Source organism: Panthera tigris, chromosome B2, assembly GCF_018350195.1.
Source record: "Panthera tigris isolate Pti1 chromosome B2, P.tigris_Pti1_mat1.1, whole genome shotgun sequence".
In the NCBI taxonomy this organism is placed as follows: Eukaryota; Metazoa; Chordata; class Mammalia; order Carnivora; family Felidae; genus Panthera; species Panthera tigris.
The window spans coordinates 2,080,812-2,096,869 of record NC_056664.1 but is presented as its reverse complement, the minus strand read 5'-3'; the positions used below and the strand labels follow the sequence as shown (position 1 = coordinate 2,096,869).

Here is a 16,058-nt window from a genome sequence, read left to right as displayed (position 1 = left end):
ATGTACTCAGCATGCCACTGAAGTGTCCTATGGACAAATATCAATGCCTTTTCTAAGTTCTTGTCCTGTTTTGTTTTGTTTTTGAGAGAGAGAGAAAGCGAGCATATGAGCAGGAGAGGGGCAGAGAGAGAATCCCAAGCAGGCTCTGCACTGTCAACAGGGAGCCCAATGTGGGCCTCAAACTCAAGAAACTTGAGATCATGACCTGAGCCGAAAGCAAGAGTTGGACGCTTAACTGACTGAGCCACCCCCAGGTGCCCCTTGTCCTTGACCCATATTTCGCACTGTTGAGTAGGGACCCTGCATCTCAGGAATTCTTTTCTTTGGCTTGTGGGATCTTTTTTGATCATTTTCCTCCTAATTTTTAGCTTTTCTTTATTAGTCTTTTTTCTCCACTGAAAATAATCTCCATGTCTTGGTTTTATCCAGTATTTTTTCTGTATTTGCTTCTATTTATCTATTTTGATTATTTACACTTAACTTCTGTATTTCAGTACTTTAATTATTTACCACCCTATGGGTCAGTTACCTACATAATTTGATATTTGGGAACAGAACTCCTCACTCTTGTCCCCCAGCCTACATTTTTCTTTTAAATAGGCATTATTGCTTAGCTTCTTTACCCTGAATAGACTCACTGCCCTTCATATTTCTTTATTTTTTTTTTTTTTAAAGTAGGCTCCACGCTCAGGGTAGGGCTCAAACTCATGACCCTGAGATCGTGTCCTGAGCTCCTCAGGTGCCCTGCCATGTCTTGGAGTTGTCCTTTAGTCTTTTTCTGCTCTTCACTGTACGTGTCTCAAATGTTGCTGAGTCATTCCAGTTCTCCGTTTTCTCCTTGAGGCTGGATCTTTTACATTTCTGCCATCCCCTGCAGCCTTCTGCAGAGCCATGTCATCTGAGGCCCCAGCTGTTGTAATTCTTTCTTTCTAGTGTCCTTGCTTTCAAGACCCCCTTCAGTAACGCTTCTAAGGTGATCCTCCTCAAAATTCATTTTCGCTCAGAAACACTCAGCAGATGATTGCTGTCCCAGCAGTGGTGGTCCAGGTTCTCCCATGTTTTGCCCTTCATGTTTCACCTGCCTCAGCCTAATTCTCTGGCATACTCACCTTGACTCTTCTTGTTCAAACTTCTGTGGCCTTCCACTGCTGTCTTACAAGCCCTTGCCTCCGTGCCTTTCTCATGCAATTTCTTTTGTTTGGATTGTTTTGTTTTTTTTTTTTGTTTTTTTTTTTTGGCCCCACTTCTTACGCATCCATATCTTCAAAGCCTAGCTTCTTTATATCTTCGAGTGGGCTCTCCCTGACTTCACCTCACACTGAGACCTCCCTTGTTCTGTGCTGCCTCAGCACTTACCCTTTGAGTTTGTACTGTGGTCCAGGCACTTACTAATATGTTGCTTTGTAATTATTTTCTAGCTCTCTGTATTGTAGTTTCACATTTGTATTTATTTTCAGAATTAAATTGTAAGCTCCTTGAGGGCAGGAATAACTTTTACATTTGTATCTCTGCACCCCCTAGTGCCTAGTACAGTGCTGAGCACACAGTAGGTGTTTAATAAATGCTTGTTGAATCGTTGTGTGGATTATTTATGGAGTTCTATAATTGCCTGTACCTAAGACTAAAAAATCCAACTTCAGGGGAATATATGTGAAAACTGAAATAAGAAGCTCTCCATTTGGCCAAATTTATTCTTTAAGGAAGAAAATAGGAATAGTAAACTCTAAAGATTACTGTGTTAAAGTTATTGTTGCAAAAATGCTGCAGAATAGACTTTTGTATCGGACGTTAAATCAGTGGTTTTCAACTGGAGAAAATTGGCAGTGTCTGGAGATAGCTCTGGTTCTATCATCGGTGGACAGGTGGGATGCTACTGGCATCTGGCAGATAGAGGTTAAGGACACTGTAGACACCTTGCATGCACACACAGCCCCCACAACAACAAAAATTATCTGGCTTCATATGTTTAATTGGGCCAAAGTTGAGAAGCCCTGGGCTGGACATACTTAAGGTATATAGGAGAAAGAAGAGCTAGGAATGCTAGCATCGCAATTAGAAAAATTAGCTATGGCAAGGTTTAAAAGAACCCTGTTATATATATTTTAGAGTATGTAAGATTAGAAAAGAAAAAGCCTTAATGTTTGGAGTTCACAGCAATATACACATCAGGGTGATGGTAAACCATAAAATGGTTGATAATAATGTTCTAAGGTTGCTTTCAGGGTCAGATCTGCCTCTCTCATTATACCAAGTACCAGGTGTTACAGGACTACAGTCTGGTTTCGTTTTCTAGAATCAAAGATAATACTTAGGGCGCTATCCCTTTAGCAGGGGGCCGGTAACATATAAAAGACGTAGCTTTGGAGACAACACATAACCTTCAACAGTCCCTTTGGTAGCGGCTAGGCAGGATTAACTACTCCAAGGAAATCAAGCCAGAATGCAGTCAGAGTTTGCCAAGTAAAACATACCCACTTAAGTTTTTAACAGAGTATTACTCTCACCTAAGAAGGCAAATATGTAGAAAAAAAATGTGATTTCCTAAATTAGTTTTAAAAAACCTTTTAAGAACCTTCATCTTTCTCATCATTAAGTAGTTCAATGGCACTTCAACAGGTTTAAAAAGTATCAACTCGAGTTAGAAAATCGGTTTCAATGTGTAGTTCACCAAAGAAATCACTGCATTGCTCTGTTGTGTTTAATTATTCATAGTCTATAGAATGCTAGGCTTGGAAGTGATCTTTGAGATCATTTCCCAACCCATTCTGCAAAGGGAGGTCCACAAAGGCCCGGCGACCACTGGGTCGCCCATTAAGGTTTGTGGTGCAGGTAGAAGAGAATCCAGGCTTCCTGATGCTTTGCCCATTTCTTTTCTGACTGGTTATGCGCTCAGGTCTGACCCTTGTTCTTGTATGTTCTTAATTTTTACCCCGCCAGGGGGTGGATCCGTACTTTGAGCCTCCAACTGTAATGTTTCATTCTAGGAGTTACTCCTTTCATCAGTTTGTATGTCCATACAAGTATACTGACTCGGTGTCTTGGGTTAAATTCTTCCATTAAGGCCAGTTGGTGTCCCAGTCAAGTTTTGAAAGCCCCGCCCTCCTGGGCCCGTTCCCTAATCTTCAACACAAGGAGCGGCTCTGGCCTTCTGATCGTCAAAGATAAAGCCCTGAGCACCTGCACTCCCGCGTGGCGGTTTTGGGGATCCTTCAGGGTCCCCCTGGAGATTCTGCCTTTCCCGGCCGCGGTGTCTTCAAATTCCAAGATTCCAGAGTCGTCCGTTCTACACTGGACAGAATCAGCAAAGGGAAAGCACCTCTGTGAGCGACGGGGTCTCGGATCGGCCTCCCGCGGACCACCCGGGGCGGCGGCGCTCCAGGATTGGGCTGGTGGAGGGCCCGCCCGGAAGTGTCGAGAGGGCCGCCCCGGAAGTGCCGGGACTTCCGGCCCGCGGGCGGCGGTGGCCGCGATTACGCTGCTAGCGCTCACCTGCAGACTCGAGAACCGCGTCCGAGCGGAGGACGCGGGAGTCTGGCCGGCCGCCCCTCCGGCCGCGGACCCGACGCCCCAGCGCGGCCCGGTCTTTCCCACGGCCTCCCGAGATTTATGCAGCCGCCGTGACCACGTGCACCCCTGGTAGCTGTGGTGTAGCCCCCAGCCGACCCTCGGCCCGCCTCTCTGAACAGATGGGGAAACTGCGGAGGACTGGAAATACGCCCTTGGGGCAGGCTTCCTCTGCCACCCGGGTGCCCGGGACGTTTCCTGGTGCGTGCGGATACACTTGGGCTGCAGCTTGGCCCGTGGGGCCGGTGCCCGGCTCTCGGCAGCCGCTGTCCCACCCGCGCGGCCTGCGGCGCTGCCTGGCCTGCGGTGCCCTGCGGCAGGGGCGAGTCGGGGCACCGGCCCCACCGGCTGCCCAGCCTGGGATCGGACACGCGACCTAGCAGATCAGCCCCTTGCTTGACGCTGCGTTTTTTCTCCCGCCCCTCACTAGTTAGTGTGACAGCTATGGCAGTCTTTGCTTTTTCTTTGAGTAAGATAGTGTTTCTTTTACAAAAGAAGGGCAACGAAGAGGAGACCCGTAAGAGGAAGCTTACTGAATCGCAGACTCTAATGCGTGGCAGCATTAGAGGAGCTGTTTTCTCTGCTTTCAAGAATTCCGTTACTAGAAAACTCCTTGTTCTGGGCCGGCTCCAGCTCAGTTGACACTGGCTGAGGCCAGTTCCTGACCTTTAGGGGCGGGGCGGGGCGGGGGGGGGGGGCGGATCAATGAGAAAGTGGCTGAGTTGGATGAAACCAGACAGCAGGAAGGGAAGGGAGAAGTATTAAGTCATCGTAAACGTTTAGTCTCTTAGGGATGTTTTTTTTCCATTTTGGGGGCCTATAGGTCTAAACCTGTGATGTGGCCAAATCACTTAATCTCTCTGTGTCTCTATTTCCTCATATGTAAATGAGGATGACAAAAGCACCTGCCTAGAATTGTTATCATGATTACATGAATGGTACCTGATAACAAAAGTTGTATCTAGATATTGTCATTATTTTTCTCCATACCTGTCTTAACTGGTCTGCTCTAATGATTCATTTGTTTATACAGTGATACATTCATAATTTCATGTGTTTAATTTTTTTTTTTCAGGTCCCAGCTCTTGCACAGTCAAGAAGTAATCTAGCAAGAAATATCAGCCCTGGGAGCCAAAGGAGGGAGAATCACTGTCTCCAACTCCTACCCAGGAACGCACCATTAAAATCTCAACTATAGGAACCCTTTATCCCACGAGAGGGTTGTAAGTATTAAACTTTGACATTCTGTAGTTTTCTGAAGATTCTACAATAAGGCACCTGAGAAGACTCTTTTTTTTTAAGTTAACATAACAATATCAATGTAGGTGTGCTGTTATGAACCCTCAGCAGAATCTGCTTCAAAGTGAGGGTAGAACAAGAGGGCACCCGGCTCACCTGCCATTTCCACAGTATGTTATTGATAAAGAATTCTGTCTTTGCTGCCTGTTGTCTGAGACAAGCTGTATTCTGTTTTTTTGTGTGTCTTTGACTCTGCTTAAGGTGGTTTTGTTATTTTACCTTGCAGGAATTTTGATTCTTTGTATTGCTTTCAAATTTATCAGTCTTTTCATTTATAGCCTCTGGATTTGGGCTTATAATTAGAAAGGCCTTCCTACTCTGAGGTTATTAAAGACTTCTCCCACATTTTCCTCTGGTACGTTTATAGTTTTCATTTATAACATTTGAAACTTTGATTTAGGGGCGCCCGGGTGGCTCAGTCGTTTGAGCATCCGACTTCAGCTCAGGTCATGATCTTGCAGTCTTTGAGTTCAAGCCCCACGTTGGGCTGTGTGCTGACAGCTCAGAGCCTGGAACCTGCTTCAGATTCTGTGTCTCCCTCTCTCTCTCTGCCCCTCCCCCGCTTACGCTTGGTCTCTCTCTCCCTCTCTCTGTCAAAAATAAATAAACATTAAAAAAATAAAAAAAATGTTTTAAAATAAATAAATAAAACTTTGATTTATTTGGAATATTGACCTGTATATAGACTGAGGAAGGAATCCAATTTAACATTTTTCCAGATGATTACCTAGTTCTCACCATACATTTATTGAGGAGTCTACTCATCTTTTTCTTACTGATTTAGTACCTTTTTTCTCTGCTAAATTTCTCCCTCTGATTGCATCTATTTCTGGACTTTCTATTCTGTGCCATTTGTCTGTCTCACCACTATCACACTGCCTCACTGAGGCTTTGTAATATGTTTATGATCACTTAGGAAAAGTGCTCCTTCATTGCCCTCCTTTTCAGAGTTGTCCCAGGGAGTCTTGCTTGTTTACTTACTTGTCTATGTGAACGTTAAAATCTATTTACAAAAAAGTTGGTATTTTTATTGGAATAATATTAAATTTACAAATTAAGAAGTTGTTTCTGAGTGCAAAGTGGAGGGATTTTAGGACTGCAATCGATCTGGGTTCAAATTTCATCTGTCTCCTTTTTTTTTTTTAAGCTTTCTGCTTTTTATTTATTTGCTTATTTTACTTTTTTTAAGATTTTATGTAAGTTGAAGTTAGCTAACATATAGTATAGTATTGGTTTCAGGAGTAGAATTTACTGATTCATCACTTACATGCAACCCAGTGCTCATCACAAGTGCCCTCCTTAATGCCCATCACCCATTTAGCCCATCCCCCCCCTCCCCAAACCCCTCTAGCAACCCTCAGTTCTCAGTATTTAAGAGTCTCTCATGGGGGAGCCTGGTTCGCTCAGTTGGTTAGGTGTCTGACTTCAGCTCAGGTTATGATCTCACAGTTCGTGGTTTGAGCCCCACGTCTGGCTCTGTGCTGACAGCTCAGAGCCTGGAGCCTGCTTCAGATTCTCTCTCTCTCTCTCTCTCTCTCTCTCTCTCTCTCTCTGCCCCTCCCCCGCTTGTGCTCTGTCTCTCTCAAAAATAAACATTAAAAAATTAAAAAAAAAAAAGTCTCTCGTGGTTTGTCTCCCTCTCAGTTTTTATCCTATCTTTTTAAGTTTTGGGGGCTTTTTTGTTTATTTTGAGAGAGAGTGAGAGAGAGCATGGGCAGGGGAGCAGCAGGGGGGGGGGGGAGAGAGAGAGAGAGAGAGAGAGAGAGAGAGAGAATATGAATATATCCCAAACAGGCTCCATGCTGTCACTGCAGAACCAGTTGCCAGCCTCAATCCCACAAACCAGGAGATCATGAGCTGACCCGAAAACAAGAGTTGGATGGTTAACCGACGAAAACACCCAAGCGCCCCTATCTTACTTTCTTTTCCCTTCCCTTCCCCTGTGCTCATCTGTTTTGTTTCCTGAATTCCACATGTGGGTGAAATCGTATGTGGTATTTGTCTTTCTCTGACTCGTCTGCTTTATTAGTTGTCCAACCGAAAAATTTATCTGCTTTTCAGTTTTCTTACACGTGAGAGGAGGAGCATAACGTTTTATTTGCGGAATTAAAGGCGATAAAAGGTGCAAAGTACCTTGTTTGAAGTAAAAACCTTGTTTGTCGGCCAGCTCAGGGACCACTGAGGAAGAAGCCTCCGGGGCCCTAGAGCGGCCGCAAAGTGAGGGCAGCAGGGACCTGCGGAAGTCGAGGGTTCTGCCCTTTCCGGCGCCGTACTCACGTCGGAAGTGCAGGTGTGGGGTCCGGTTTCGGAGCTGGGGGCCTGCTGGCTTCCTGGTCTCCGCTGACCACCACCCTGGCCTCCGCCTGCTTTCTCGCGCCCCTGCCGCTCTTCCTTTGCTCCCTTGCCCTGCCCCTCCCCTTCCCCCTCCTGCCGCTCAGGCATGCGGAATAACAGAGACTCTGGGGGAGGGGGATGGGGGGAGGGGACCGCCCCGTCCTGGCCCCTGTATCCTCCCCTACCTCGTGTGTGTGTGTGTGTGTGTGTGTGTGTGTGTGTGTGTGTGTGTGTGTGCGCGCGCGCGCGCGCGCGCGCGCGCTACTCAGGGACACCTGGCAGTTTTGAGATGTTCCTGAGATCTTTTTTCCTCAAAGAAAAAAGCTAAATGAGCTACTCATGAAGATTCCTTTCTTTTGCTATTTTACATTTTTATTTATTTTTGGGAGCCAGCAGAGCATGAGAGGGGTAGGGGACAGAGAGAGAGAGAGAGGATGACACAGAATCTGAAGCAGGCTCCAGGTTCTGAGCTGTCAGCATAGAACCCGATGCGGGGCTCGAACTCGTAAACTGTGCGATCATGACCTGAGCCGAAGTCAGACGCTTAGCGACTGAGCCCCTTAGGCGCCCCTCTTTTGCTATTGTATATTGCATTTTCTGCCCCCTCCCAGACTCTTCTGCTTAAAAGATGAGGGCACATGTCCCTCTTCTCACAGATTTCTTCAAAGTTAAAAGTGTTAACCCAGAGGTATCTGATGACAGCCCAGAAAGGTATTTTGTACATACCCGTAGCTATCCGGTATGAGGAAGCCCATTGAGGCAGCGGCAGGATAGGATCATTCCAGTTTGAGCGAGCTGCAGACCTAAAGGGGTTTGGGTAGGACTAGGGATTCTTCCTATTTTCTTAATAAGAGCTGAGCAGCTTAGGCCACAGGCTTCCATGGGTAACCATGTTTCCTGGGTTCTGGGCAGGAGTTCATGTGCATGTGACCCCTGCCCTGAGTGAGCCTTTTTCACTGCTGCTAAGGAGCGACTGTTCAGAGAAACGTGATAGAACATCACTGAGAAATGATTCAGCCCAGCCATGGAGGGTAGTGTCCTGTGCCTGACTCGTGGGGAACTTCCACACCCCACCCCACAACAGGAGCAAGGAAATCAGAGGTTCAGAAAAGACACGTTTGTATGAAGAAACATTCAAAGATACAAGAAACTAATAAAAATTACCTATGGAAGTGGTAAACCGAGGGGGATCAGGGTGGAATGGAAACAAGACTTGTTTCTATATGTCGGTTTTTTTTTCTTTAATGTTTGTTTATTTTTTGGGAGAGAGCACACAAGTGCACAAGAGTGGGGGCGGCGCAGAGAGGCAGGTACAGAGGATCCCAAGTGGGCTTCCTGCTAACAGCAGAGAACCCTAAGGGGGTCAACTTGTGAACCAGGAGATCATGACCTGAGCCAAAGTTGGACACTTAATGGACTGAGCCATCCAAGTGCCCCTCTATATATCTTTTCAGAGGATTTTGATTTCCCTTTACTTTTTTTTTTTTTCTTTGAGAGAGAGGGGCATGAACCATGAGATCATGACCTGAGCCAAAGTCAGATGCTTAACCACTGAGCCACCTACGCGTCCTGACTTTTCAATTGTATATTATGTAGTCAAAAACATAGGCATACTTAAGAAAAAATTTTTAATGCTTATTTATTTTTGAGAGAGAAAGAGAGAGAGAGACAGAGCACAAGTGGGGGAGAGGCAGAGAGAGGGAGACACAGAATCTGAAGCAGGCTCCAGGCTCTGAGCTGTCAGCACAGAGCTGGCTGTGGGGCTCAAACACACGAACCATGAGATCATGACCCGACCCGAAGTCGGACGCTCAACTGAGCCACCCAGTCGTCCCAAACTTTTAAGTTTTTAAATACAAGTTAATTAACATACAGTGTTACAATAGTTTCAGATGTATAATACAATGACTCGACAGTTCTGTACAGTATTCTGTGTGCTCATCATGACAAATGCGCTCCTTTATCCCCATCACCTATTTAACCCATCCTCCCACTCCCTTTCATCTGGTAACTATCGCTTTGTTCTCTGTAATTAAGAATCAGTTTCTTGATTTGTCTCTCTTTGTTTTCCCCTTTGTTCATTTGTTTCTTAAATTCCACATAGGCGTGAAATCGTATGGTATTTGTCTGTCTCTGTCTTGTTTTGCTTAGCATAATACACTCTAGTTCCATCCACATCATTGGCGCTTGGGCTGCTTCCATATCCTGGCAATTGTCAATAATGCTGCAATAAATGTAGGGGTGCATGTATCCTTTTGAATTCGTATTTTTGTACTCTTTGGATAAATACGTAGTAGTGTAGTTGCTGGGTCTAAGGTAGTTCTATTTTTAACTTTTTGAGGAACCTAGACACTGTTTTCCAGAGTGGCTGCACCAGTTTGCATTCCCACCAGCAGTGCATGAGGGTTCCTCTTTCTCCACATCTTCACCAACACCTGCTGTTTCTTGTGTTATTAATTATAGCCATTCTGACAGGTCAGAAGTGGTATTTCATCATGGTGGTTTGTTTTAATGTTTTGTTTTTTTATTTTTTATTTTAATAAAATTTTTTTTTTAACATTTATTTATTTTTGAGACAGAGAGAGAGCATGAACAGGGGAGGGTCAGAGAAAGAGGGAGACACAGAATCTGAAACAGGCTCCAGGCTCTGAGCTGTCAGCACAGAGCCCAATGCGGGGCTCGAACCCATGGACCGCGAGATCATGACCTGAGCCGAAGTCGGATGCTTAATCCACTGAGCCACCAGGCGCCCCATAATGTTTCTTTTTTTGAGAGAGAGACAGAGTGTGATCAGGGGAAGGGCAGAGAGTGACAGAGACACAGAATCAAAGGCAGGCTCCAGGCTCCGAGCTCTCAGCACAGAGCCTGATGTGGGGCTCAAACCCACAGACCACGAGATCATGACCTGAGTTGAAATCAGACGGTTAACCGACTGAGCCACCCAGGCTCCCTCATAATGGTTTTGATTTGTATTTCCCTGATGATGAGTGGTGTTGAGCATCTTTTCATGTGTCTGTTTGCCATCTGTATGTCTTCTTTGGAGAAGTGTCTGTTCATGTTTTCTGCCCATTTAAAAAAAAATTTTTTTTAATGTTTATCTTTTGAGAGAGACAGACAGAACATGAGCAGGGGAGGGGCAGAGGGGAATGGAGACACAGAATCCGAAGAAGGATCCAGGCTCTGAACTGTCAGCACAGAGCCAGACGTGGGGCTTGAACTCACAAACTGAGAGATCGTGACCTGAGCTGAAGTTGGAGGCGTAACCTACTGAGCCACCCACGCGCCCCTCTGCCCATTTTTTAATTGGATTATTTGTTTTTTGGATGTTGAGTTTAAGTTCTTTATATACTTAGGATACTAACCCTTTATCTGATATGTCATTTGGAAATATCTTCTCCCATTCCATCGGCTGCCTTTTAGTTTTGCTGATTGTTTCCTTTGCTGTGCAGAAGCTTTTTATTTTGATGAGGTCCCTATAGTTCTATAGGAACTATAAGCCCCTATAGTTTTGCTTTTGTTTCCCTTGCCTCCGAAGACATACCTAGGAAGAAACTGCTGTGGCTGATATCAAAGAGGTTACTTCTTATTTTCTTTACTAGGATTTTAACCATCTCCTGTCTCACATTGAGGTCTTTGATCCATTTTGAATTTATTCTGGTGTAAGGTGTCAGAAAGTGGTCCAGTTTCTTTTTTTTTTTTTTTTTTTTTTTTTTTTTGCATGTTGCTGTGCAGTTTTCCCAAGCATTTGTTGAAGAAACATTCTTTTTTCCACTGAATATTTTTTCCTGCTTTGTTGAAGATTAATTGATCATATAGTTGTGGGTTCATTTCTGGGATTTCTATTCTGCTCCATTGATCTATGTGTCTACTTTCTTGATCACTACAGCTTTGTAATATAACTTGAAGTCCAGAATTGTGATGCTTCCGGCTTTGCTTTGCTTTTCAAGATTGCTTTGGCTATTCGGGGTCTTTCGTGGATCCACACAAATTTTAGGATTGTTTATACTAGTTCTGTGAACAATGATATTGGTATCTTGGTAGGGATTGCATTAAATGTGTAGATTGCTTTGAGTAAGTAGACATCTTAAAAATATTTATTCTTCCAATCCATGAGCATGAAATATCTGTCTGTTTCTTTGTGATACATAAACACATTTTTAAAGTTTATTTTAAGTAATCTATACAACCCATATGGGACTCGAACTCACAACCTGAAGATCAGGAGTCCCATGCTCTTCCGACTGAGCCAGCCAGAGGCCCCGCATAGACAGATTTTTAAGTAAAATTTTCAGAATAGTTTCTGTGCACGCTGGACATTTAGAGTTACAGAAAGATTGTGAAGATAGTACAGACAGTCCCCATATACTTCATGCTTAACTGACTGACACTTAAATGACTGAGCCACCCAGGTGCCTCAATGACCTTGACAGCTTCGAGGAGTTTTTTGGCAGAATGCCACTCAGTTGGGAGTTGACTGATTTTTTCTCATTACTATACTGAGGTTCTAGGTTTGGGGGAGGATGACCCCAGAGGCTAAGTGCCATTCTCATCTCATCGAGGGTGCACATCATCAGTTTATTATCGTTGAGACGTAAAACAATTTGTAAAGTGGAAAGAGGCAGAGAAGAGATAATTTGTGTAGTTTAAGTTTGCAGCAAAAGTTTTATCAAGTTTTCTGCCCAGAAGATAAGAGAGCGCACCACGCTGTCCACACAGGAGTCTGAAGGAGCCCCATTCTTTGGAGAGGCGAGGGGTCCATTCTGTCACACTTGCACGGGATGCAAAGCATCCCTGTTGCTAAGGTGCTGTCACAGCAACGTCAGCGGCAGCAGCAGTGGTGGTAGCAACGGCCAGAGCTTTTATCCCCATGTTTCTCTTCCAGCCAAGCAGTGTGGACTTCTGTGTGCGTGGTAAAAACACAGCTGTCGGTGAGGCTGCTGTCACGTTTCCAAACTTGTTATCGGTTGAAGTTCTGGTTCTTTTCCTCCTGTATTTGTACAGTCCTTCATCTGCTCTACTATCTACAAATCTCTTCAATTCCTGTCTTGTTTCCCGACTTAATTAAAGAGGTGAAAAGTCTTTTTAAGTAGGAACTAAGTATTATTTTGTAGTCACTTATATTCCAGATTCTGTGCTGTAGATACCATTATAAAGGGTAATTTTTAAATAGACGTTTGAGTCAGCTGTTCGTTCTAATAGTTGTGTGATAGGTTACTTTACAGACATTTGATTGGTGTCGCCCGGGTTTGTCAAGCACGTTTGAGGCTTCTAGTTAAGTCTGTGTCACATCCTATTGCTTTAGCAACAAGGAATAAATTACATTGAAGCCTCTATGTGTTATTGTTTCAGAAGTCCAGGCCAGAGGCACGAACAAGGTGTCTATTCTGAAGGGAAGAATTCTGTAAGGATGGACCCCCACCAGCCGGTTGCCAGCTTACGGAAGGGGAGTACATCACAGGTTTCTGAGTGCGAGAAAACCTCTCGGTATGTGAACCAGGTTCAGAGGCGGGAGGACAGGCCCACGGAAGGGAGACGGTACGCCTGCAGTGAATGCGGGAAGAAGTTTGCCCAGAGCTCAGGCCTCGTCCGACATCGGAGAATCCACACCGGCGAGAAGCCCTACGAGTGTGGTCACTGCGGAAAAGCCTTCAGCGTGCGCTCCACCCTCACTGTGCATGAGAGAATCCACACTGGCGAGAAGCCCTACACCTGTAACGAGTGTACGAAAGGCTTCAGTGTGAGGGCACATCTGATCATACATCAGAGAATCCACAATGGGGAGAAACCGTATGAATGCAATGAGTGTGGCAAAGCATTTAGCGTGAGCTCAGACCTTATCAAACATCAGAGAATCCACTCTGGTGAAAAGCCCTATGAGTGCGACGAGTGTGGGAAAGCCTTCAGCGTGAGCTCCGCCCTCATCAAACATCAGAGAATCCACACGGGAGAGAAGCCGTATGAGTGCAAGGAGTGTGGGAAGGCCTTCTACGTGAACTCCGCCCTAATTAACCACCAGAGGATTCACTCTGGAGAAAAGCCGTACGCGTGTGGAGAATGCAGGAAAGCCTTCAGCCAGATCTCAACCCTAATTCATCACCAGAGAATCCATACTGGGGAGAAACCGTACGAGTGTGATGCGTGTGGGAAAGCTTTCCGTGGGAGTTCTAATCTTACTAAGCACCAGAAAATACACGCCAAAGGGAAGTGTCATCATTGATTTATGTGGCGAAGATATTCCAAAGGCCTTTTTTTTTGTATCAGGAGTTAACACTAAGAGAAGGGCATGGAAGAAGTCGATGTTTTAATTGATACTTGGTCCTTTAGAATATTGAAGAAGTGAGAAGTCCGTGAAAAGTGCTCCAGAATGACTAGTTAAAGCTCTGAAATCGCGTCGACTTCTGAGAATGCGCTTTCACAACTCACAAGGTAAGGCCCTTTAAATACATGTATACTGTAATGTAGTTTGTTTTGGTTTAGTAAGAGCAGATTTCAGCATTTCAAATATTTTTATTTTTCTCATGTGCAAACCTTCTGTTATTGTTGTTGTATTATAGGTAAAACCTATTAAGTTTGAAATTGGAAGTAGTGTTGATTGGTGGGACGGGAACCACATATCCTCATTGTATCTGGAAATAGGAACTGATCGATCTTCCTTCCTTTGCCTTTGCTGTACCTCCATGCTCTCAGGGGTGATTTGATGGGTTAGTAACCTCCTTGGCAGAGGGTAGACTGCCTTTGTTTTAGGTAGAAATCTAATAGATATTCTGTCAGGGTCATTCTTGCTTAGTCAGCAAAACCCCAGGACTCTTGACTTCCCGCAAAACCCCAGGACTCTTGACTTCCTGAGCCAGTAAATCCCTAAACTTGACTGAGCTTCCTGAACCAAAACAAACAAAAACAAAAAGCCTCTCTAAAAGTGTCAGGTGCTCCGATCCCTTGGATTTGGTGTTTCTCAAGTGTGGTGAGGGATTTAGGGATTTGCAGACTCAAGAGGTATGAGACTGGGCAAGCTTGGGAACTGTTGTTGAGTTGAGGATGATGGCATTGGTTTTAGGATGACTTTCAAGGATCTATTTGAGTGACTCCTTGAAGTTCGATGCCTCATATCAACCGGGAGAGCTCAGATTTGGGAAGTGGTACAAAGTTAATGAGTTCAGTCTGGAAAATGTCTTTGTCGTATCTGGAAATCCCAGTAGAACTGTTCATCAGAATGTACCCTAACTTTCTAATCCCGTCCCCAGACCTACACCCAAAAGTTACACGTGCATGTATGAAGCTCATGGAAGAGATCTGGACTTAAAAATTACTTTGTTACTATTTTTCTATATTAATAGTGATTTCTGACCCCTGGGTGTCAGGCCAGGAAATTCTTGTGAACCCTGAAACTAAACCACATGAGGTTCAAGATGAACACCAAAGTGATAGAAATTGCAGATTGATTGGGTCTGCAGTAGGACTCTGTGTTGTAAAGAGATACATAGTTTCCATGATTTCTCATGATCATCTGAGGCAAGACAGCCCACAGACACACTGGACTCCATGAAGCTTTGAGCCGACTCGCGCGGTCAGGCACTGAGGTCAGGGTTGCATGTGGAAACACACAGCGTGAAGTCTGGTATTGAAGGCGTGCTTACCACTCTGCCCAGGTAAGTTTCAGTACGGACGTGGGGGCTGAAGGCAGAAAAGGTCCCGGTTTTGGAGCGCACACTGAGGAGACAGAACCTCGCCGAGGCATGGGGCGTGCTGGAGAGAGTAAGGCACATACTTACAGGCAGAAATGAAGGGCCTCAACAAAACACCAGGAAATTGTCTACGACATTGGGTCAAGGTGTGAATTCCTTTGTCCTGCTTCTTTCTGCCTTTTGACAGTTGAGGAAGACTGGTTTCTCCTCGCTCTGTCCCAGAGAAAGTTCCCTGCCATGCCATTTCTGTTCTGTCATCGTCAGTGTTTTTAGCCTTCACTTCTTGGGCCCCGACTGTCTCGGTCTGTCCCTAGGATGGAGGTTTGCAGACAGACTCTTCTGGGCGGAGAATACTCCTCTGAGATCAGCGCTGAAGTGATGCCATACCCCACCCCAAACCAGCACAACTGAATCCTAAGCAGTAAGTGGTGAGTGTCTTGAAGACTTTGAAGGGGGCAGACATTCTGGAGAAACACATTTCTTCTGCTGAAGAATGTAGTGGTAGGAGGGCAGGATCCATGTAACATGGTTATTCCTTGTGAGCTCAAAGTACAGTGTTGATGGTCACCTGCTGTGGGTTGGGCCTTGTGCCAGGTACTAGGAATACAAAGGTAACTGGAAAGAGCACCCCAGTCCTCAGGGGCCTCCCAGTCTACTTGGGGAGAAAGGTGCAGAGAGAAAACAGTAAATACAGCGAGAAAGCCACTGGGTTTGTACAGGCTACTTTGCACCGAAGGTGTGAGAACCACTCGTGGAACCACTGAAAAGGCCTCAGGAGGGTGAAATCTTAGAGGAAGAGTGAGTTCTTCGGCCCCAGGAAAAGGGATAAAGGAAGGGACTTTGGGAAAAGCATGTTGAAAAGTATGTGTCTGGGGGCACCTGGGTGGCTCAGTCGGTTAAGCGTCTGACTCCTGATACCGGCTCAGGTTGTGATCTTGTGGTCGTGAGTTCGAGCCCCGCCTGTGACAGTGTGGAGCCTGCTTGAGATTCTCTCTCTCTCCCTCTCTCTCTGCCCCTCCCCTGCCCCCCCCACCGTCTCTCTCTCAAAATAAATCAACTTAAAAATTTTTTATTTCATTGTAGTTAACGTACAGTGTTACATTCGTTTCAGGTGTACGGTATAGTGACTCGGGTGAAACTGATTTTTGTGTATGAGTGAGGGTCAGATTTCATTCTTTT

At 45.2% G+C, this 16,058-nt stretch overlaps 1 protein-coding gene across 4 annotated transcripts in view; it reads left to right on the top strand.

Moving 5' to 3' along the window:
- Window positions 1–3,484: 3,484 nt before the first annotated feature.
- LOC102970180 (zinc finger protein 239-like) overlaps window positions 3,485–16,058 on the top strand; it is a 29,717-nt gene continuing 17,143 nt past the window's right edge. For 2 of the 4 annotated variants that reach the window (XM_042985494.1, XM_042985495.1), the window contains exons 1-4: window positions 3,485–3,765; window positions 4,640–4,787; window positions 12,547–13,623; window positions 15,194–15,307. In XM_042985494.1, coding sequence (XP_042841428.1) covers window positions 12,605–13,414 — 810 coding nt within the window. In that variant the 5' untranslated portion in view covers window positions 3,485–3,765; window positions 4,640–4,787; window positions 12,547–12,604 and the 3' untranslated portion in view covers window positions 13,415–13,623; window positions 15,194–15,307. Of the gene's footprint in view, window positions 3,766–4,639; window positions 4,788–8,099; window positions 8,373–12,546; window positions 13,624–15,193; window positions 15,308–16,058 lie in introns of those variants that run through there. The other 2 variants (XM_042985496.1, XM_042985497.1) reach the window with 2 other exon arrangements.